The sequence below is a fragment of the Lepidochelys olivacea genome (assembly GCF_965140295.1).
Source record: "Lepidochelys olivacea isolate rLepOli2 genome assembly, chromosome: 2".
Classification (NCBI taxonomy): domain Eukaryota; kingdom Metazoa; phylum Chordata; order Testudines; family Cheloniidae; genus Lepidochelys; species Lepidochelys olivacea.
The window spans coordinates 169349136-169373126 of record NC_140412.1 but is presented as its reverse complement, the minus strand read 5'-3'; the positions used below and the strand labels follow the sequence as shown (position 1 = coordinate 169373126).

Here is a 23991-nt window from a genome sequence, read left to right as displayed (position 1 = left end):
GTCATTCACTTGCTACAGAAAATAAATTGCATTAGCCACTTTTCCAATGCTATGCATTATATATTTGCAATATATGGAGGATTTATGATGCTTCATAAATTGTGATAGCGTTTAAATAATGCCTTCAAATATTAATAACCTGATACATAACAATCTTTTATTTGGAGAGCACATTTCTGCAAAATGCAGGTAAATATTGTTCAGGTTCAAAAAAGGTAAATGAAAGATGGGATTGTTAACCTTTCTAGAACTGAAAGGTCCATTGCTTCTCCATTTGCACTGAACAGTGCTATAGTTATTTACATCACACAATATGTTAATGGAGATTTATTTATGTTCATCTCCTGTTTCTTTTCTATTGTTGCAGTGCTTTCTGTCTACAACTGCCTTTGGGCAAGGAATATTTTTCATTACCTTCTTTGAAAGCCAAGAAATAGGTAAGATAGGTAGTTAGCAAAACCTTTTTATAATGATCATGGTATATAAAGAACTAAACTTGGAAACTTATTTCACTTGCTTTGTTTTGAGTGAAACTTTGTAGAATCTCTGATCCTCAGCAAGTAGTACAACTCAGGACTGGAGGGAGGATGTAGATGTAGCTTTAAGCCACCTTTGTGCTCTATGATTCCCAGGCCAGGTTGATGGTGTTGGTCTCCTGCAGTAAATTAGAGAAGCCTTAAGCCTGCTCTAAATTATGGCTGCTGCCAGTGCCCCACCAGGGGCTAATAATGCAGGATGTAAGGAAGCCCCAGGCACACCCCCAACATTGCTGATATTTGGTAGTGTATGTGACATGCGTGAAAGATTTAATCAACTCTCAGAAGCTGCTAGATGACAATGTGCTGCTCTTAGGGTATTGTCAGCCAGTGAAAATGTCTGAAGATGCAGGTCCAGATCTGCTGCTAGATCAAATTAAATGGAGTTATGCTTATTTACCCTCGCTGAAGAGCTAGCCTGTTGTGTTTCACTGGTTTAGTGTGTTGCCTCTCAGTATCGTGCTGGTGGAGTTGTACGTGTAGCTATGAAGCATAGAGGATTCCAAGTTGATGTTGCAGTTTAATTTACCTCTTAATAACAAGCAGTTGCTTTTCTGATTTACCTCTGGACACTTGATAAGTTTCTCCTAACACAACACTTTCAGAAATTGTTTTTCTTTATTTTTCATAAAGATTGGATTTAAGATAATTTTATACCATTTTTCTTCTATAATTCAAATATGTTCAAATTTTTGGAAAATAAGAATATTTTTATATTATTAAAAACTTTTTATTGAAGACTTTTATAGATGAATATACTGCCAAAGATATAGTTTTCAAAATTGTATTTGTTTCCACTTGCTAACAGTACTGCCCACGTTTCAGCCTAAAATAAATTCTTAGATTTATATAGTACTGAAGAATACAGGTGCAAAATATAATTAAGTCAGTAATATTACTATGTGCTAGATCCAAAGCTCATTGAAGTCAGTGTCAATGCTACCAGTGATTTCAGAATCAAGCAGTATGCATCTGATTACATAGTACTGTGTACTTTATAGAATATTTGTTAACTCATAATAAGCTGTAATAGTTTGTGGAACAGCAGGTCATTTTAACCACCTTGGGCTCTTTTGCCTTATAAGACATTCTGGGGGTCAGATATTATTTTATTGTTTTCATATATTGAAAAAAATATATGGATGAGATTCCCAAACATTAATGGGAATTGAATGTACAAATCCTCGAAACAGTTTTGAAAATCTCAGCTCGTGTGTGTGTGTGTGCTTGTGTAATACCCTCATGATTGTCCTGAGTATGGATTTTTGAACCAAGTAACTGATCCGAGATGGAATCTTTTCTTCATTTGGGGTTATTAACAGCAAGATGGTCTTGGTGTCAGACTGGAAGCCATCTCAAGCACCAGCTGCTGCTAGACGGTTTTCTACTTATGTGCAAGCTGATAAGTATCAGAAGAGATATTGCAAACTAGAGCTGGTGGACAATTTGCTATCAGAATTTTTTCCACAAAAATATGCTTTTGTGAAAAAAGTCCATTTTTGATTGAAAATTTTAAATAAGAAATGTCATCCGCCCAGGGAAAAATATGTTCTTGACCTGCTTTATTTGAAACTATGTGGCTACCTTTATAAGATATTATGTAGAAAAGTGCAATAATCTAGTTTTCTGAATAACTTTTCTATTCAGAAATACAGTCACGGTATTACATTTGAATTCTAACTACTGCTAGTGTTTTGTGTTTTCATTCCTTTCTTCATACACCTGATGGAATATGAGTTGAAGTAATTTTTCAAATGATTAGTGTCTGGAGCCCCAATCCTTGGCTGTCACCATCAGGCACTACTATAAAACATATGCTATATAATAGATTGCATTTAGTCAGGATTTGCAGGTTGCAACTAAATAAATTTGCAGCAGATCTCTTTTAAACCATTTGTTTACATGTATCAGCAAACTGTCTTAATCCCTGATTTATTGAACAACTGAAAACGAGCTTCTCTCATATTTTATTCAGCATTTTGCTGAGTAGTCCTATTTTTTCTTTTTACTAAAATAAAAGGACAGCTAAAATAAAATAATAAAATTCTTAAAAACTCGCTTCCACTACGAGTTCTTTCACATTTGCTCGGCAGTAATGTTACCTGCTGTTGCACATAGAGATGGAGCAGCCTAACGTTTAGTTTCTATTCAGTTAAAATTACAGTTATTAACATTGTTCTTTTTTGTTCGTCAGTGCTCAAATACCTCTTGAGAGTTTGGTGTTCACGTGTTTATGATCCTGCTACCTGTGGTGCTCTACAGATTTAGTGTTGACCTTTTTTTATTATTAGGAATTCAATGGAGTAACATGTACCAGCCCCTGGCACAAGGAGGATCCATGACCTTTGGATGGGCTAGCTGGATGATTTTCTTTGATTCAATTCTATATTTATTAGTTGGCTGGTATTTCAGCAATGTAATTCCTGGTAAGAACAAGCACACACAGATTTATTAATACCAAAATGAGTTCTACTTTTTCATTCCTTTATAGTTAAAATATTAAATTTTTGATGCCTCTGAGTTAGGGCTTTCTGACATGCAAAATACATGACTACTGCTCTGAGTGAGACTAAGAAACCCTTCATGCATCCATAGGTCAGTGAATGACGCTAACTGGTGGGCTAGAATTGTAATATGGTATGAAGTCCATTTGTGTATGCATATAAGGAGAGCAGATAATTGGATAGGACTTCTCAGGCTGATTGACACTACGTAATGACAGAGTTCCGTCCAGTAGAGGAACTCATACTGAGTTAACTGGGTGTTCTGTCCGAGTGAGGATTTTCAGAATGCTAATGAACAATATTGATTTCCTGTTTATCATCTCTCACCACCAGTAACTCTGGGTCACAATTGAAATGAATTAAATCCCAAATTTATTCTCAGAAGGTGGGATTCATCTTTCCTCCAATCTCCAGGTTGTTGGGTTTTTTAATTAATTCCCTTAAGTTGGTTGTTGGGCCATTTGGAATGCTTTCTAAACATCTCTTTCATGGCCTGAAATTTACACTTGCTCAAGTTGGCATATTACATGTTTTTTTTTCTGCTTATTGTATATTTATTTCTAAATGAATAACTGAGAAGTTTGACATGGAAATGGAAGGGAATACAATAATATAACTGTATCTCAGGCAAAAACCTTTCACATAAAAATTAAGAATGTCACTTACTATTCAGTACCACATACTGTGACTCCATGGATACAAAAACCACATTAAGTGAATGCTGAGGGAAGCACTGAAAAGGTCAGGAAATGTAAAAGTTAAGGTGATATGTACAGCCATAATTCTGCCCCTTTGTGTAAATGTACTACGGTACAAGGCCAGATCCTTGCTCCTCTGCCAGCTGGCTTGTATTGCCATGGTGGTGCAAAGCAGCTGGAAAGGTAGCAAATCTGTCTCCTTGATGATTCCACTTGTGTACGGAGAAGTATCTTTGGTGCCATTCAACTGGTGCAGCAGGTTCTACATCATTCCTCCCTCCCCTAGTGTAGGAAGCAAATCTGGAAAAAAGCAGTTGTGGCTAAGATGTCACTTGGTATCTCTTGCTGCTAGAATGGCACCTTTTGGCAGGTGGCACATGCTAGGGACTGGCCCAGATTCGGGAAGGTAAAAAGCTTCACACCTTTACCCTGAGCCTTACTAAGCTTAGCTCAAGATCTGGACCAAAATCTTTATTTGGATTGTCTCATTAAATGCCAGGGTAATGATGAGAGAGCCATTTCCACAAGAAAATTTCAGTGTCAAAAGTTCTATTAATTTCGGAGATAGCAAGATTGGCCCCAAAGCTTGCAAAGTGCTTTTGGATATTTTGGGAAGAAAAGTGCTATATAAAAACCTATGCTACGCAGTATAGATAAGATTTTATAACCCTGTTCCATTGGAAAACAACAACAACAGAAATATAGGATAATAGGATTATTTTATATACTTGAGCAACAAATGAATTTTGAAAATGTTTCAAATGTTTCTCTTATATTTAACATCTAGGAAGATTGGGGTTCAGAAAGCCATGGTACTTCCCCTTTACTATCTCTTATTGGAAGGAGCTGTGTGGTACAGAGAAGAGAAGGAAACATCTAAATTCCAATCTGGTTTTCGTCAATGAAGGTTTGTAATAGCAGGAGCCTTTTAGTAAACATTATTTTCTTTTTCTGCGTAATTCACTGTTTTTAATCCATCTTCTATAATTGGTTGAGTCTAAGTTTAAATTGATATCTCACTCCTCATGCATCCTAACATTTTGTTGGCTTTTTTTTTATTTAAAAAGATTTTGTTGAGTAAAAAGTTTTCAATGAGCTGTCCACAAAGATGTCTGAGCGGATAAAGTTCAGTTAGAACTCATTGCTTAAAAATGGTCATACTGGGTTAACCTAATGGTCCGTCTAGCCCAGTATCCTGTCTTCTGACAGTGGTCAATGCCAGATGCTTCAGAAGGAGTGAATGGATCAGAGCAATCATCAAGGGATTCATGCCCTGTCATCCAGTCCCAGCATCTGGCAGTCAGAGGCTTAGGGATACCCAGAGCATAGGGTTGCATCCCTGACCATCTTAGCTAATAGCAATTGATGGACTTATCCTCCATGAATTTATCCAATTCTTTTTTGGACCCACTTATACTTTTGGCCTTCAGAACATCCCCTGGCAATGAGAACCAGAAGTTGACTCTGCATTTTGTTTTAAACTTACTGCCTATTAATTTCATTTGGTGATCCCTGCTTCTTGTGTTACGTGAGGGGTAAATAACACTTTCCTGGGGCCTATTGACTTTCTCAACACTATTCATGATTTTATAGACCTCAATCATATCCCCCTTGTCATCTCTTTTCCAAACTGAATAATCCCAGTCTTTTAATCTCTCCTCTTATGGAAGCTGTTCCATACCCCTAATCCAGTTTGTTGCCCTTCTCTGTACCTTTTCCATTTCTAATACATTTTTTTTTGAGATGGGGTAACCAGAACTGCCCGAAGTATTCAAGGTATGGGCGTATCATGGATTTATATAATGGCATTATGATAATTACTGTTTTATTATCTACCCTTTTCTTAAAGCTTTCTAACATTCTTTTCGCTCTTTTGACTGCCGCTGCACACTGAGTGGATGTTTTCAGAGAACTATTCACAATGACTCCAAGATCTTTCTTGAGTGATAGCAGCTAATTTAGACCCCATCATTTTGTATGTATAGTTAGGATTATGTTTTCCAGTATGCATTACTTTACATTTATCAACATTGAATTTAATCTACGATTTTGTTGCCCAATCACCTTTTTTTGTGAGATCCCTTTGTGACTCTTCGCAGTCTGCTTTGCACTTCACTATCTTAAGTAATTTTGTATGATCAGCAAACTTTGCCATCTCACTGTTTACCCCCTTTTTCCAGCTCATTTATGAATATGTTGAACAGCACCAGTAAAGATCACTGGGGCTTCCCACTATTTCCTTGTCTCCATTTTTTAAACTGACCCTTTGTTTCCTATCTTTTGGCCAGTTATTGATCTATGAGAGGACCTTCCCTCTTATCTTTACTTTATTTAAGTAAGAGAGATCTTGTCAAAGGCTTTCTGAAAGTGCAATATCCAGTATCCACTATATCCACCACATCACCCTTGTCAACATGTTGTTGACCCCCCAGCCCATGATTCATGATTTTCCTTTAGAAAAAACTATGTTGATTCTTCCCCAACAAATCGTGTTCATCTATGTGTCCGATAATTCTGGTTTTTTTACTATCGTTTCAACCAGTTTGCCTGGTACTGAAGATAGGCTTACTGGCCTGTAACTGCAAGGATCATCTCTTGAGTCTTTTAAAAAAAAACAACAACCTGGCATCAGGTTAACTATCCCCCAGTCATCTAGTACAGGAGCTGATTTAAGTGATAGGTTACATACAACATTTCTGCATTTTCATATTTGAGTTCCTTCAGGACCTTTGGGTAAATAGCATCTGGTCTTGGTGACATAGTAGTGTTTAATGTATCAGTTTATTCCAAGACCACCTCTATTGACACCTCAATTTGGGACAGTTCCTCAGATTTGTCACTTAATAATGGCTCAGGTGTGGGAATCTCCCTCACATGCTCTACAATGAAGACTGATGCAAAGCATTAATTTATCTTCTCTGCAATGGCCTTGTCTTCCTTGAGTGCTTCTTTAGCACCTCGATTGTGCAGTGGGTCCCACTCATTGTTTGGCAGGCTTCTTGTTTCTGATTACTTAAAAATGTTTGCTGTTAGTTTGAGTCTTTTTCTAGTTGCTCTTCAAATCCTTTTTTGGCCTGCCTATTTATACTTTTATGCTCCTTTCTATTTTCCTCAGTAGGATTTGAGTTTCAATTTTTAAAGGGTGCCTTTTTGTCTCTGCTCCTTTTATTGTGTTTTTTAGCCATGGTGGCATTTTTTGGTTCTCTTGCTATTCTTTTAATTTGGGGTTTACATTTAATTTGAGCCTCTATTTGGTGTTTTTAAAGTTTCCATGCAGCTTGCAGGCATTTCACTCTTGTGACTGTGTTATCCGGGGCTTTATGAACCCAAAGCTCTTGGTAACGTTTACTCTTGGTGAGGCAGAGGCAGGACATAAGTAAATGGGGACATGGCCATCCAACTGATGATTGACATTACAGTACAAGAGTGCTCTTACTTAAAATTGTACTTTATTTAGTCTCAAGCACTTACATATGTCTCCAACTGGTTAGTAAAAAACCCCAACCCCCAATAATTACCAAAGCCTGGAGCAGTTTTCAAGTGGCACAACGACAGCCATCCAATGTCCTGTCTTCCATCTGCCATTTGGTAACCTCAGGTTTGTTCACAAAGTACTCCAACTACCCAAACTTCTCCCCCCTTATTTATTGTTAGTATGACAATAACATGTCAATCAAAAAAAACTTGTTAAGCAACCAATTTCAGAGTTTAAGCAATAAGTTTCTTCAGACCGCTAATTAGAAAAATGTGTTTTTTCAAAGTCTGCATGCTTGAGGGCCCTGACAAACACATCCCAGAGTACAAATATAGATAAGCTTCCTGTTTTCTAAAACCCATGCCTCAGCAATTTCAACAGAGATCTTATCAGGAAGGATGCAGGGTCAGGCTCCCTTCTTGTGGTCGCTCAAACTCCCTCACCTCCTGGTTTAGTTATGCTAACACGGGCCCACTAACTTGGCTGTTTTTGTCAATAAGCATGATAATTGATTTTCCAGTCACTGGTAGTGGTCCAGGCACTTCACTGATCCATCGTAATCTCCCCGTATAACTGTTCCTTTTAATGTCCATTTACATAGTTTCCTCATTTTTGTGTAGTTCCCCTTTTTGAAGTTACATGCTACTGTGGTGGGTTTCTTTGCTATTTCCCCCCTCTACAAGAATGTTAAATTTAATTATATTGTTGTTGCTATTTCTGAGCGGTTCAGATATATTCATCTCTTGGACCAGATCCTGTGCTTCACTTAGGACTAAATCAAAATTTGCCTCTCCCCTTGTGAGTTCCAGGGATAGCTGCTCCAAGAAGCAGTCATTAATGTGTCTAGAAACATTATTTCTGAATCCCATCCTGATGTGACCTGTACCCGATCAATATGAGGATAGTTGAAATCCCCCATTATTACTGAGTCTTCTATTTTTTATTTTGTCTCTAATTTTCTTGAGCATTTCACAATCACCATCAACATCTGGGTCAGGTGGTCAGTAGTATAGTCCTCTTACTATTCTCTAATTATTCAAGCACAGAATTTCTAAGAGATTCTGTGGTACAGTTTGATTCATTTAAGATTTTTACAATATTTGACTCTATGCTTTTTCACATAAAGTGCCACTCTCCCACTAGCCTGACCTATTCTGTCATTCCTGTATATTTGGTACCTTGGTATTACAGTATGAGTCGTTCAAATGACTCTTTGAATAGATATTACTTTGTATCTGTCAACACTGAATTTCATCTGCCATTTTGCAGCCCATTCACCCAGCTTTTTAAGGTCCCTTTGACATTCCTTACAGTGTTGTTCAGGTTAGTGAACACTGTACAATTTTGTGCTCATTAAAATTCATGGCCAGAGTTCTGTTTTTCTTCAGCTACACTTTTTTTCAGATGAAATCAAACATCAGGCTCTGTTTTTATCTTCTATTTGCTTCTGTGAAAAGTTTGTCTTTTATGTGAATTTTCTTTTTCATTCTGTCTTGTTATCTAAACTCTGCCCTTTCTGGCTCTCTTTTTTAACCTCATATTTTAATAACACACTTATCATCTCTATTTTCCAGGGCTACCGCTGCCTACAACTATTTCCACTATTTCATTCCAGTTCTGTGTTTGGCTACTTATGCATTCCTTACATGTTTTGCTCTTTAAAATCTGATTTCTTTCTTTTCTCCAAGGCCCATTTCACTACATTGTCATGTATTTATTTTGATTAAAAATTCATGGATAGAGGAACACATGCCACCCACATCCTTTCTTGGGCCTTGGCAGTCTTCTGTGACTATATGAAATTACATACTATCTGGTAATTATCTGGGCTGGTTCAGCTATCTATAGTGGAAGCCAGAAATCCCAGTCACCCACGAGAATTTTGTATCAATACCTCTCTACTACTGAAGGGAAAATTTCAGAAGCTTCAGAGGTTCACTTAAATGTCTAAATATGTAGATGTTAGTTGGAATATTATCTGAACTATCTTGAGTTTGAAGCCCTCCACAGAGTGATCTCTCCTCACAAACAGGTCCCTCCAAAAAATAGATTTCACGTTTACCTTTGATGTTTTCTTTGGATAGAGACCTTCACTTTTTCTCTCTGTCCTGACAACTCTTTGCTCTTCTTGGTCTTTCTTTTCTCCTTCCAGTCTCTCTCTCTCACCTGAGCAATGGCAGGGTCCAGCACCTTTGTATTAGGCTCCAGAGGCACCTGGGATTCATATCAAGTAGCAGAAAGGGCTGCTAGAGTTAAAGGTTCTGGCCTCTGAAACACAGTCCAGGAAAGGTAAAGGGGAGGATGAACCAGGAGAAGGACGTTGGTATGAGTTGCAGGGAAGCTGGCAAAGTCTAGTTGGAGGATGGTCACAGGGTTGTTGGAAGGGGTTAGAACCAACTTTATGCTAATATGAAAAATGACTGAGCAACGAGCAGAGGTTCTGGTTGTTTCATATTTAAACAGAACTGGTTTTCCAAACACTAGTCTGTTTTTCCTTCATGTTGTGTGCATTTCTTTTTCTCCACTCCATTTAGTCAGTCCATATTGTTCCCATTTTCTCTGGTCCGCAACCTCCACTTTTGCTCGTTCCTTTGTAAAAATCTCATTATTCAAGAAATACATTTTAATAGATGACATTAACTTTTTAATAATTACTATATATGTGTATATTTGTATTAGCATGTGCACACATGTTTATCAGTTTTAGTTTGAGTGTTTTAAGCTGCAATTAAACGTTTTCACTGATTAGATACTTAGCATAACTGTGGTCCCTATCCTTGATCATTATAAATTGGCATAGCAGCATTGATTTGAATGCAGCTATCCCAATTTATACCACCTGACCCTGTAGTTTAAATGTTACAGCAGTGAGGACCATTTCAGGAAAGGTAAAGCCAATGAATTTTCACTATATAACTGCCAGTGCTTTTAAAGCCTTATTCTTCATTTACACAGGTTCTCTGCCCCCAGATGAGAGACACATGAGTGAAGGAGGAAGCCCAATAGGAGTTATTCTGATGTCACTCACCAAAAAATACACAGACAACAAAAAGACTGCAGTTAAAGATCTCAGCCTCATTTTCTACAAGGGTCAAATCACAGCTCTCTTGGGTGCCAATGGAGCTGGCAAGACTACAATAATGTATGTCCATTGCTGAATGATGGCCGACTACACATTTTACCTTATCTGGTGCCTTGAAATGTTTTGTATATCAGCAAATGAGCTACTCCATCTCCTTGCTTGGTTATTGTTCTTGCACAGTTTTGCCATGCAAAAGATGTCACTAAGACGGCTTAAATTAATTTATTGTGCCATGGTGCCCCTGGCAAAACAAATGCATTGCCATGGAAAATTGGGTCTCCTTTATCATAACCTCAGTGGTAAAGCTATTGTTTTAAGCAGCTTTAGTGGTAGCTGGGCGACGTGGGGTTATTGTGCGCATGGGTACAGAGACACCTGAAGGAAACCCTTCTTTCTTTTCCTCACACCTATGCTTCCATCAGATGGAGATCTTAGAGGTTTACTGAACTTGCAAGCTTTCTTCCTGGATGTTGAAGAGGATGTTCTGACAGTTGAAAAGAAGCAGAAATAACAAAGAAAAACATTTAAAAAATCTGGCTTAATTAAAAAGTTAATTTATTTCTGCCCTTTATATTAAAGAAATATCAAGAATTCCGACCATTTTTTCCTCAACCCCTGCAGGTACATAAATTACTAATGAGAATGAACTGGATTCTATATTTTAGTCAACTTGATTAACATGGGTAAGGACTGCAGAACTGACCTTCATGAATTAGGAATTAGAGATTTAACCCTGCATTTACAGCTAAACTGTGAGAGATATATCATATTTAACCAGGAAACACTGGTCAGTTGATCTCTCTCTCTCTTTCTTTCTGCCTGCTAGACAAATGAGCCTTGTTCAGGAAATAGCAAGAGAGATAATGAATTATTGATATTGGGTTTAATTAAAAAAAGATTATACCATTAGAAACTTTTCCGTAATTATAAAGGGCCAAATACTCCACTTGTGCAAGTTGTTGTTGTTCCAGTACACCTAATAGAAGTATACCACTTTACATCAGTTGAAGATCTACCTAAAGCACTTTTGTAGTACAAAGGGGTGTTTCAAGTTGTTGAGCACCAAGTAATTTTATTTATAAAAAAATTACTAAAACTTACAATTTAGAGAAACAAGAAATAGCAGGGCAAACCTTTAATTCTCTCTCTCATAATGCTAATTCAGTGACATGACTCCCACTATTGTAGTCACAAGGCGTTCTTTGCCAGGATTAAGGGGAAACTGCAATTAAAACAAGCAAAATAATACCAGTTTGTAACTATGACTGCCTTACCAAGGAAAGGAAAAGTGAAAAATAAAAAACAAAAGATAAACAATTGTTACTTCAGTTACAAACTCTTCTATGTACAGTATGAGTCTGTGGAGAACTTTGGACAGGTTACACCTTTGAAAGTTGTCCGCCCTGACAGAGCTCCTTTTATTCCCAACATTAGTAGAGAGTCCTGTGTCAAAGTATCCTTATTAACTAAAACATCTTATAGATGGGCAAAATAATTTTGTTCAAGGGCAGGTGAGTCCTGTTGTGTTTATGATGGATAACATAGTTTATAAATGGGTAAAGGTTTTAAAATCTTAACTGAGTCCTATGAAGCCAAAGAAAGTATTTGTCAGTTACTCAGAAGAAGCCAGTCTCAAGACCACTCTTTGAATGGCAAGTTAATTAATATCCAGAATCTTAAATTCAAATTAAATCCCACTGTTTCTCTTTCTCTATTTACCAAAGGTTAGCCAATGGCTCCTCTTGAGAAATAAATGGTCTGAACAATTTGTGGTTTAATGGAAGAAACTATGGATATCCTAAGTTACAGTGGTATTTCAATATCACATGAACATCATTACAAGAAAACTTTAAATCTAATTCCTTGGCAGCCCTCTACAACTTCATCTCACCAATCCATATTGAAGTCTTGATGGTGATGCCATTTGAGCTAGAAAATTACTTCTTCTTGATGCTGTTCAGTGTCTGTCTTCTTCTTAGTAGTTGGTCACAGCTCAGTTGCAGAGATGAACAGGATGAACTGTGATGAATTCTGCAAAGTTGAGGATGAGAGCAGAGTGTTGCTGGTCATTTGCTTTATGCACCTCTTGTCATCTAATTTCACTGAAAGAGGAGAAAACACCTCTTTCAGACTTGGTAGGATTAAGATAAGCTGTTGTCATTGTTTCATTGGCTCAATGCCTTTGTGGGTTGGTCTTAGTAAAAACCCTCCCTTGTAAATATAAACTTCTACTTGCTTTTGCTTTTTTGTGGTAGGAAACTGTCAGAACATCCTTAATGTTAGAGTTTTAACTTTTTATTCAGTCCATTTTCTGAGCTATTCAGTAGGTTTCATCAGGAGTTGAAATTCTGTTTCAAATAGGTTCAAGCCACCCGTATGTTAGATCTGAAAGTTTTTCAATTTTGAATTAGTTTTAAACTTAATTCTTGAAGAGAGGTTCTTAAACTTCAGTATTCATTAAATAAATTATTGTCCTTTCTCCTACTCAATCTTTGGAGAGGTGCTGCTTGTTTTTAGGAGTTTGGTAAGGAAGTTGCTTAAGCATTGCCAGATAACTAATTACCCTCCCATCCCCAATTAATAAAAAATTAATAATGTATACTCAAATGACTTCTTACACTAATAGCCAGTCACAGAAAGGTCAGTGGATTCCATAATAGTACATGAAGCATCTTACCATTTAGCAAAGATATTAGTAAATTATTGCATAAAAAACTTTTCATTTAGATAAAATATTTGCAGCTGTACATCTCAAAAGCATTTAAGGAATAAACAAAGTTTTGAACCATTAAAAGGAAAAACGAGGTAGATAAAAGTAACCAACAACTTCCATAAAACATTTTTCAGCTATCCGGGATTTTCTTAGTATGAAGCATGAATGCTTTTGAGTGCTTATAGAAGAAATTATTTTCAATAAGAAAATTCTTTAGCACCTTATGAATAGGTTTTAAATTAGAGGTTTTTTGTTGAACGAGCCTGTGTGGAGGGTGGGATAAAACGAAAGCCCACTTTACATCTTAGTTTTACAGTTAACACCACATCCATACATTTTCCTTTGTTCTAAACAGAACATCCTTACCTTCTTTTAAAGTCAAGACTCTTTCTAAAGCATAAATATCATCATACAATTTTTTTAAGGTAAGATCATATTTATATCACCTGGAATCTTACACAAAAGATGTCCTGTTTTTTATAAGACCCCTTTATTATGGTCTTTGGACCAAAATGGTTCTTGGATTTACAATCTGCTTTTGCGATCTATTTACATCTTTCAAGTAAAGATTTGTATTAAATATTTATTTTATGCAAAACACTCATCACAATAACCAAAGCTTATGTACATTTTAAAAACATAAAAGAAAGTAGCATAGAAAGTTAAAGCAAAATTGAAGATAAAAGTTAATTTTTAGACCCTGTATAAACATACAGGAGTTTTATAGCAAAGGTATCTCCTTTGGCACTTGAGACTTGTCAATGGTTGCCAGAAAGAAGATTGCCTAAAGAATTCCATTTAATAAAATTGAACGTTCCGTTTAATAAAATAAGCAACCAAAAAACAAAAATATATGTTCAAATCTCCAAGCACAATGAGTATACAAATAAATGTAGGTCTTTCTTAAAATCAGTAAAGATAACATTGTAAGAGTAAATGATAATTTTATTAATAACCATTTTTGCATTAATCTCAAGGTTTCCTCCATACAGACTCCAGCATCATTTAAATAATGCTGCTACTAGAGAAGAAAATATTGCCAGAAGTGAATTGATCAAATTCAGGATACAACATAGTGTGTCCTGAATGTGGTGGTTTTATTGAATTTGTGTTATTTCTTATGAGTGGGAGGTAATATATTTTTTTTTATTGGACCAACTTCTGTCGGTGAAAGAGAAAAGCTTTTGAGCTCCACAGAGCTCTTCTGCTTCTCTTCTGTGATCAAAACAGCTACAACAACACTGTTATTTCTTGTATCAGATCAATGTTGACAGGCCTGTACCCGCCCAGCTCTGGGACCATCATCATCAATGGAAGGGATATACATACTGAGCTGGCTGCTATCAGAATGGAGATGGGTGTTTGCCCTCAGTATGATGTGCTGTTTGACACCTTAACTGTGCGAGAGCATCTGCTGTTCTATGGCTCAGTGAAAGCACCTCTATGGACAAAGAAACAGTTACATCAGCAAGTCAGTAGGTTAGTGGTTCTTATTTTCCTTGTGGGAAACCTGTATGTAGGCTGTCCTTCAAAACCAGTCCAAGAACGCTGTGGTGAACGAACAAAGCCTCATGCTAGGAGAGTCAGCCCTAACTATTGGAATCCTGAGAGCGCTAATGATGGGTTTGGTGTTCTAAAATTCTGGCTTGTAAATGTATTTCCTGATCTTAATTTTCAGTAATGAAATTATGGAAATAAAAATTAGAGTAAGAATATTACAGACAAGGTTTAAAAAAATTCTCTAGTGGTTTCAGCTAAAGCATAGTTGAAGTGGAAACTCTCTTTTATAGAACTTGGACTACTGAATTCTGAATACCCTAGAACCATGTAATAACAATGCTATGCAAGATCCTCATAGACACGGGGGATAGATTCTTGCCACTAACTGGATATTTTTATGGGAAGCAGAACATTTTTATCAAATTAGGCCCCCATTGCTAAGGCTAATACAGAAATGAGAAATTAAAAAAAGGATTAAGGCAACAGTAACATTTCTTTTTCTAAACAAAGCAACACAAGATTTTAATGTAGCTTGTCAGAAGATTGGAAAACCTGCTGTGTATACCTTGATATAAATGTATTTATTCATATAAAGTCAGCTCTTTGCTGTAGAAATTTGCTTTCTTTAAAGTAGGAAATTACTTTGAAGGACTGGAGGACTGAGCAGACAAGCACTGGGATATCTTGTCTTTTGCTTGCCAGTTCAAATCAATCCAGGTTGATAGTGATAGAACATAATTAGCAGCCAATGGCTGTTGGGTGATGTGAAATAAGTTAGTGGTCTTGCAGTCCAGTTCTTATTGGACAGGTGTCCACATAATACATGGAGGCAGCATCAAACAATGGCTAAGGACTGACTAGCCTATGGCAAATAAACTACCTCCTTTTCCGAAGCGATGACCTTTCACAAAGTGTGGGGAAATGTGCTCTGCTGCTGTTTATATTGTTCTGTTGGCTTTGCCTTTCAATCTGGCACCTATTTACAAGCTGAATTCATCAGGGCTTCATACCATTGCTTCTGTTTGGCATCTGTTTGATATAATGGGACACCACACAGACGTAAGTGTTTGCATTGGGGGATCTCTTTGCAAGTCTGTGGCCTTCAAGTTCTTGTTTTTAAGGAGAAGCAGAATGTGCTAATTATCCTCTAGTTCTTATAATTGTTTCTTTCAGATCAATGTGTGGGTTTTTACTTGCCTGGGTGGTTATACTAGGGTAGCAGGTGTCTGGTTTTCAACCGGAATACCTGGGTAAAAAGGGACGCTGGCGGCTCCGGGCAGCACTGCTGACCGGGCCGTTAAAAGTCCGGTTGGCAGTACAGTGGGCCTGGCAGGCTCCCTGCATGACTCTGCCCGGCTACCGGGAAGTGGCCAGCATGTCCTGCTGGCTACAGGGCTCCACGCAATTTCCCCACCCCGAGCGCTGGCTCTGCAGCTCCCATTGGCCAGGATCCACAGCCAATGGGAGCTGCAGGAGCCGTGTCTGAAGGCAGGAACAGCAAGTGGAGCTGGCGGGACATGTTGCTGCTTCCTGGGAGCTGCCTTAGGTAAGCACTTCCTGGAGCCCGCACCACTCACCCCCTCCTGCACCCCAGCCCCCTTCCTGAGCCCCCTCCTGCATCCCGCACATCTCATTTCTGGCCCAAGCCCCTGCCACAGCTTGGAGCCCCCCCCCACACTCCAAACCCCTCGGCCCCACCCCCCCAGCCCCACCCCAGAGCTCTCACTCCCTCCCATACCCCAACCCTCTGCCATGGCCTGGTGAAAATGAGCGAGTGAGCGAGGGTGGGGGAGAGCGAGCGATAGGGGGTGGTGATGATGGAGTGAGTGGGGGACTGGGCCCCAGGGAAGGGTCAGGACATGGGCTGGAGCTTGGGGGCAGGGCACGAGTGTTCAGTTTTCTGCGATTAGAAAGTTGGTAACTCTAGGTTATACAAATATTTAAATAATAATTCAGAGTCCTTGAACTATCCTCAGCTGTCCTTGAACTGTTCCCCACTCCCTCCAGATTCTTAGAGGGGCTAATCTAAAGCTTATTGAAATCAATGGAAGGACTCTCAGTGACTTCACTGGAACATGGTTGAGGCCTATAATTTTGAATTCTTTTTTGCTTTAGCTTGTACAGAGGCCATTAAAAGTATATTTCAGGAGGTTGCCATTAAAAATAAGAATTTTTTTGATTATTACTATTACTTCTTTTCAGTGGATACCAGAAGAAACTGAATAGTTATATATGCTGATCTGTACTTGAACTGCCCATGGATATTTTGCATACAAGTGACTTTTCGTCACTTTGCTGTGGGTTGGGATCATAGGCGCGGGAAGTAGGGGTGTGGGAGGGTGCTGCAGCACCCCCAGGTTTTATGCGGGACTGCTGGCCCCAAGCCCAGGGCTCCACTCCCTGGCTCAGGTCCCGAGGGTTGGCCCCGCTCCCCAGACGCTGGCTCCGCACCCAGGGCTCTGCTCTCATCATGCCACCTGGGACTCTGCTCCCCAGCTCAGGACCTAGCCACTAGGCCCGTACCCCAGCCGCTGGCTCCACACCCTGCACTCCACTCCCCAACACTGCACCTGGGCCTCAGGTCCCGGCCGCCACCCCAGCTGCTGGCCCGGAGCTACGCACCAGGCCTCATCCATTGCTCCCAAGACTCCACTCCCAGGACCCCATGCCTGGCCTATGCTCCCAGGGCTCTGCTCCAGATCCCTCACTTGGGGTCCTGGCTGCCAGCCCCTGCCTGGGGCTCCGCTCCGGGCCCCACGCCAGCACCCAGCAGTGGCCACAGCCTCAGCCCCCTTAACCCTGTCTGGGTCCCCCCTTCCCAGAGACACAGCCCTGCTCCCAGACTCAGCTCTGGGGCGGGGGAGAAAGCGTAAGAGGACTGGCTTTCAGCACCCCCACTACTCAAAATGTTCCAGCGCCACTGGTTGGGATGATGTGGTAGTTGATCTGAAAAGGCTTGCAATTTTCAAAGGTCACAGTTTTATTTGTATTCTTATTCTAGAGCCCTGGAAGATGTGGATTTATCCCACCATCAGTTCAAACGTGTTGGAGCCCTGTCTGGGGGAATGAAAAGGAGGCTCTCAATTGCTATTTCCTTTATTGGAAACTCAAAGACAGTTGTTCTAGATGAGCCCACCAGTGGTGTGGATCCATGTTCACGTCGGAGAATCTGGGACATTCTGTTGAAGTACAGGGCTGGTACAAAACTTATCTCATGTTCTGGCGGACATCCTTCCCAGGCAAAGGGTGGTTGAAAATAGTATTTTGCTTTCCAGTTGCTGAACAGAAATCCTAACAGCGATAACTGTTTCATTCAGCTGTTGAAATGCGGAGTCCCATGGTCCCTCTCCCACCAAGGAGCCAGATCTGCTGGCCATTTCCAGGGTGCAGCGCGGTGTCGGAACAGATAGGGACTAGCCTGCCTTAGCTCTGTAGCACCGCTGATGGGACTTTTAATGGCCTGGTTGGCGGTGTTGACCAGAGCCGCTGCGACCCAGTCCCTTCCATTCCATGACCCAGTTCTGGGTCGTGAACCACGGTTTGAAAAATCTAATGGATTTAATGCAAGATTCAATTTAGCTATGAGTCCATGCTGATCCTGCCCTGGATGAAAAGGGTTATCTCCTACTTTCATCACTGTTTAACTTTGCTTTTTCATTTTTGGGGGGCTCTTACTTTCCCATATGGCTGCATATATTTTTCTTCTAAAGAAAATACTCATCAGTCAAACCATTCCATTGATTTTCAAGTGTCCTGAGCTAAAACTGACTGTAGGAGGTAAGCTTCTGAGATAGCAGGCACCTCCCCTCCCTATTAGCTGGAATAAACCACAGTGAATGATCCCTTGAAACCGGCACCAGAGTTATGTGATTTTAAGAATCTCTTAATCTCACAAAACACCTTCTCAGCCTTGAAATTGCAACTGCTTGTTGTTGTCTCTCTTAGATTCTAGTCCAAACTTTGCACTGTTTTATAATCTGTATAGTCTCAGTGAGTGTGAATGGGACACGTTAGCAGGCATTTTGTGTCTGTGTTCTGCATACTGAAGTACATGCTTCTAAATTTATAGAATTACTATCGCCTCAAGTATCCTCCTGGAAAAAAAAAAGTCTCTCTCATGAGAAAACATTTTAAAATAAAGTCTTAATCTGTGTGCACTGCTCTTCCTGGGGTAGGTTGCACCTTGATCTTCACCACTCACCATCTTGATGAGGCAGAAGTGCTCAGTGATCGCATTGCCATCCTGCAGCAGGGGCAGCTGAGGTGCTGTGGTCCTCCCTCTTATCTGAAGGAAACATATGGCCAGGGATACCGTCTAACACTCATAAAAAAGGTATGGTGACAGAATTGTGCACAATATGTACTTCCAGCTAAGAAAAGGTCATATCAATTATTCTGAGGGAACCTTGCAACGCTGCTAGTAATTTACATGCAAGATAAATGTGGTAATTCTTTTATCTTGTATAACCAGCAATGAAGGGAAGACTTGGTCTATTTAATACTGGTGTATAGCAAATGTTTTTCGCAACCTTCATAGTTGAATTAATTTGCACATAAAATAATCTAGCAACATAGTGAAAATTAGTAATTTTGATGATTTGCTGAATAGAGGACCAATCCTGGAATCCCTTACTCATGGTGAGTATTCTCTTGCTCACAAGGTTAGACCCAGGAACTTCACTGGGACTACCCAATTGAGGAAGGGTTTCCAGCATTGGCCCCATATTTGTTTTCAGTTTGACCTGTTTTACAATTTTCTGATGGCATATAAACTCCATTTATTATTGTTTTCCTTTCTGCACAGCCTTCTTCATTTGAAATCGAGGATCCTGAGTACATCAGTCAAGTCACATCTCTGGTACAGTTCTATGTACCAGAAGCATTCCTAAAAGAGAACAGTGGGAGTGAGCTGACCTATGTGATTCCAACGAAGGCAGATAAGGCCTTCTTTAATGGCCTCTTTCAGGCTATGGATGAAAACCTTGAACGTCTACATGTGACTGGCTATGGTATTTCAGATACCACCTTGGAAGAGGTACTTTGTTTCTCTCTCCATAGTAGCTGTCAATGGTTAAAGATGCTCTACTGGCTTCTATCTAACCTTCTTGACCATGTTTTTACTACCGAATATTTCAGGACAGGTTCCTGAGGGGCGAATGAAAGAGCATCTCATGTAGAATATAGATTTCAAATTTTGCTGTGTTATTTAAGGGCAACAACCACACTCTTCCCATAATTCATTCCAACAGCCTGATGTATCCTAAAGGGTGATATTGCCTTTTGGAAAGTTCTTCTCTATCTCAGCTGATCTCAGGACATATTTACATGACCTGGGCTTTAACCCCAAACCACTGTCAGTCCAAATCTCTTATTAACTCTTAGCATCAAAAAAAAATTGAGTTTTGAATTAACTGAGGATGAACTTCAGAAGGTTTGGCTGTACAGTTCAGATAACTCAAAAAAATTCTGTCTCTTCTCTGAATTCTATCTGAACTAACAAAACCTCAGGAGTTGGCAGAACTGGCCTAGAAATCTGACAAGAATAGCTGTTCTTGCAAATTTACTTCAGCTTCTAATCTGGCCAATGTGCCTGATGGGGGTTCATCATGACTGGTTTTGGCTCTGGCATTATTTAACTGGTTATACCAGAGAATGAATTATTTCCATTACAAAATTCCCTGACCCATCATTACTCTAGTATCATAGTGTAGATCCTTAAAAAAAACCAAAACACTCCCCTGTTTTTCACTGCTTGAAATGATGATATAAGAACAAAACTAATGTTTTTCAGTAGATGGGAGACAATATTTTCATTTGATGGCACAATCCACTCTGCAGCATTTCGTGGAAATATGATTTTTCCAGTGATCTCCTTTCTGTAAACAGCCCAAAGTGAGTCATGTACAAAAAGAAAACTTAGGATATGACCAAGAACAAAACAAATGCCAAGTATACAAAATGCACATTTTTATGAGTTAGTGTCTCTTTAGATAGCTTACTATACATTGTGTGATAAACTTTCAATCATTTTATGTACCCAGTGCCCTAAGGGATGGGAAGGTATGTTGCATTATTAGCAGCCATCTGAAGAGAATGTCATCTAGGGAAGACACTTCTCTTTTCTGTGTTTATGAAACAAAGACTCTGGAAAGCTTGTCATCTGGGACATTAATTATGTGTTGTAGCTTTGCAGCATGAACTATGCATGTGGAAAATAATGGGGTCAGATATAAAAACCATTAGCAGTTATCTGGTTTGTAACACTGAGACTTTTTTTGTGTGCCAATTTAGAATTGACATTTTATTTTCAAATAAATACAAAAATCCACGTTCATATGAACAAACTTAGAATGATGAGAAATGCTTAGCTCCTGTTTACTAAGTACATTCAGTTCTGTGAAAGGGTTCATTGGAGCAGTGGTTCTCAACCAGGGGTACATCAACTCATCTAGATATTTGCCTAGTTTTACAACAGTCTACAGAAAAAGCACTAGCGAAGTCGGTACAAATGAAAATTTCATTCAGTGGCTTTTTATACCACTCTGTATACAAAACACTGAAATGTAAGTATAGTATTTATATTCCAATCAATTTATTTTATAATTATATGGTAAATATAAGAAAGCAAGCAATTTTGCAGTAACAGTGTGACGTGACACTTCTGCATTTTTATGTCTGATTTTGTAAGAAATTAGTTTTTAATTGAGGGGTACTCAAGACAAATCAGACTCCTGAAAGGAGTACAGTAGTCTGGAAAGGCTGAGAGCCACTGCATTGATGCATACATTAGAACAGCGGTTCTCAAACTTCATTGCACCAGGACCCCCTTCTGACCATAAAAATTACTATGTGACCCCAGGATGGGGAGACCGAAGACTGAGATCACCCGAGTCCCACTGCCCTGGGCGGGAGGTCCAAAGATGAAGCCCAAGAGCTTCTGCCCTAGATGGGGGGCATGTAATCTTAGCCCTGGGTGGTGGGGTTTAGGCTTCAGACTTGCTGGGGCCCAAGGCTAACATCAGCCTGGGTGACCCCATTAAAATAGGGTCCTGACCCACAGTTTGAGAACCCCAGCCTTAGAACTATGTGAAGTGCTAAAAAAGTTGTTAAGACCCTTCATGTACCCTTCCGACACACAGGATATGTCTACACTGACCAGGTCAATGGATTGGGTGCTCAGGCTGTGGGGCTAAAAATAGAACATGAAAAAATAGGGGTTGCCATACCAACTAACGAGACTAATCAATTAAGGTGGGCTATTATCAGGAGAAAAAAAATTTGTAGTGATAATCAGGATAGCCCATTTCAAACGGTTGACAAGAAGGTGTGAGTAACAGTAGGGAGCAATTTAGCATGGGGAAATAGTTTGTGTAATGACTCATCCACTCCCAGTCTTTATTCAAGCCTAATTTAATGGTGTCCAGTTTGCAAATTAATTCCAGTTCTGCAGTTTCTCATTGGAGTCCGTTTTTGAAGTTTTTTTGTTGAATAATTGCAACTTTTAGGTTTGTAATTGAGTGTCCAGGTAGGTTGAAGTGTTTTCCGACTGGTTTTTCAGTGTTATAATTATTGATTCTTATTTGTGTCCATTTATTCTTTTGTGTAGAGACTGTCTGGTTTGGCCAATGTACATGGCAGAGGGGCATTGCTGGCACATGATGGCATATATCACATTGGTAGATATGCAGGTGAACGAGCCCGATAGTATGGCTGATGTGATTAGGTCCTGTGATGGTGTCCCTTGAATAGATATATGGACAGAGTTGGCAACCGGCTTGTTGCAAGGATAGGTTCCTGGGTTAGTGTTTTTGTTGTGTGGTGTGTGCTTGCTGGTGAGTATTTGCTTCAGGTTGGTGGTTGTCTATAAGTGAGGACTGGCCTGTCTCCCAAGATCTATGAGAGTGTGGGATTATCCTTCAGGATAGGTTGTAGATCCTTGATGGTGCGCTGGAGAGGTTTTAGTTGGGGGCTGAAGGTGACAGCTAGTGGCGTTCTGTTACTTTCTTTGTTGGCCCTGTCCTGTAGCAGGTGGCTTCTGGGTACTCTTCTGGCTCTGTCAATCTGTTTTTTCACTTCAGCAGGTGGGTATTCTAGTTTTAAGAATGCTTGATACAGATCTTGTAGGTGTTTGTCTCTGTCTGAGAGGCTGGAGCAAATGCGGTTGTATCTTTGAGCTTGGCTGTAGACAATGGATCATGTGGTGTGGTCTGTATGAAAGCTGGAGGCATGTAGGCAAGTATAGTGGTCAGTAGGTTTCCAGTAGGTTGGTGTTTGTGACCATCGTTTATTAGCACTGTAGTGTCCAGGAAGTGGATCTCTTGTGTGGGCTGGTCCAGGTTGAGGTTGATGGTGGCATGGAAATTGTTGAAATTGTGGTGGAATTCCTCAAGGACTGCTTTTCCATGGGTCCAGATGATGAAGATGTCATCAATGTAGCGCAAGTAGAGTAGCGGCTTTAGGGGATGAGAGCTGAGGAAGCGTTGCTCTAAGTCAGCCATAAAAATGTTGGCATACTGTGGGGCCATGTGGATACCCATAGCAGTGCCACTGACTTGAAGGTATACATTGTCCCCAAATGCGAAATAATTGTGGGTGAGGACAAAGTCACAAAGTTCAGCCACCAGGTTTGCCGTGACATTATCGGGGATACTGTTCCTGACGGCTTGTAGTCCATCTTTGTGTGGAATGTTGGTGTAGAAGGCTTCTACATCCATAGTGGCCAGGATGGTGTTTTCTGGAAGATCATCAGTGGATTGTAGTTTCCTCAGGAACACCATCCTGGCCACTATGGATGTAGAAGCCCTCTACACCAACATTCTACACAAAAATGGACTACAAGCCACCAGGAACAGTATCCATGATAATGTCACGGCAAACCTGGTGGCTGAACTTTAGCCCATGAAAGCTTATGATCAAATAAATTTGTTAGTCTCTAAGGTGCCACAAGTACTCCTCGTTCTTTTTGCTGTTAGACTAATACGGCTACCACTCTGGGACCTTCTTTTTGTTATATCTGAGGACAATTGCTAGCACAATGTGCTCCTGCAATAAGAGTAATAAAATCATAATAAAGATAATTTACAGGTTTTTATAACCATTCTTTAGAATGTAATGGTGAATGATATCCTTGTTGTAGAATTCAATGGGGTGAGTCAAAAAAGCCTATGAAAGACTGTCATTCTCTTTGAAATTATACAGGGTGATTTTAACTTTGAATGGAAAGGATATAATCTATTAAATTTTATAGGTGGTTAGAATATTCTCTATATGATTGGTTTCATCCTCTTGAATTCTATAGGACTTTTACATAAAGGGAAATTATAGCCCTACCACAGAAACCAATCATAGCAAACATATAACATTCATCAGCATATTTCTCTGGATCATTCAGTTTAAAGGTACCTGCCCTTGGTTGTTTTCTGCAGAAAAGCAAATAAGCTTTCCTAAATGGCAACAGATACTGATACATCATGCAGTACCTTG

The 23991-nt window shown here is 39.5% G+C and overlaps 1 protein-coding gene across 1 annotated transcript in view; it reads left to right on the top strand.

The window, feature by feature from the left end:
• Positions 1 to 23991, top strand: part of ABCA13 (ATP binding cassette subfamily A member 13) — a gene marked incomplete at its 5' end in the record, with an annotated part of 301195 nt that overhangs the window by 115822 nt on the left and 161382 nt on the right. Inside the window, 8 exons of the mRNA XM_084621105.1 lie at positions 368 to 437; positions 2828 to 2962; positions 4526 to 4645; positions 10169 to 10355; positions 14269 to 14685; positions 17510 to 17706; positions 18684 to 18841; positions 19313 to 19543. Coding sequence (XP_084477231.1) covers positions 368 to 437; positions 2828 to 2962; positions 4526 to 4645; positions 10169 to 10355; positions 14269 to 14685; positions 17510 to 17706; positions 18684 to 18841; positions 19313 to 19543 — 1515 coding nt within the window. The remainder of the gene's footprint in view (positions 1 to 367; positions 438 to 2827; positions 2963 to 4525; positions 4646 to 10168; positions 10356 to 14268; positions 14686 to 17509; positions 17707 to 18683; positions 18842 to 19312; positions 19544 to 23991) is intronic.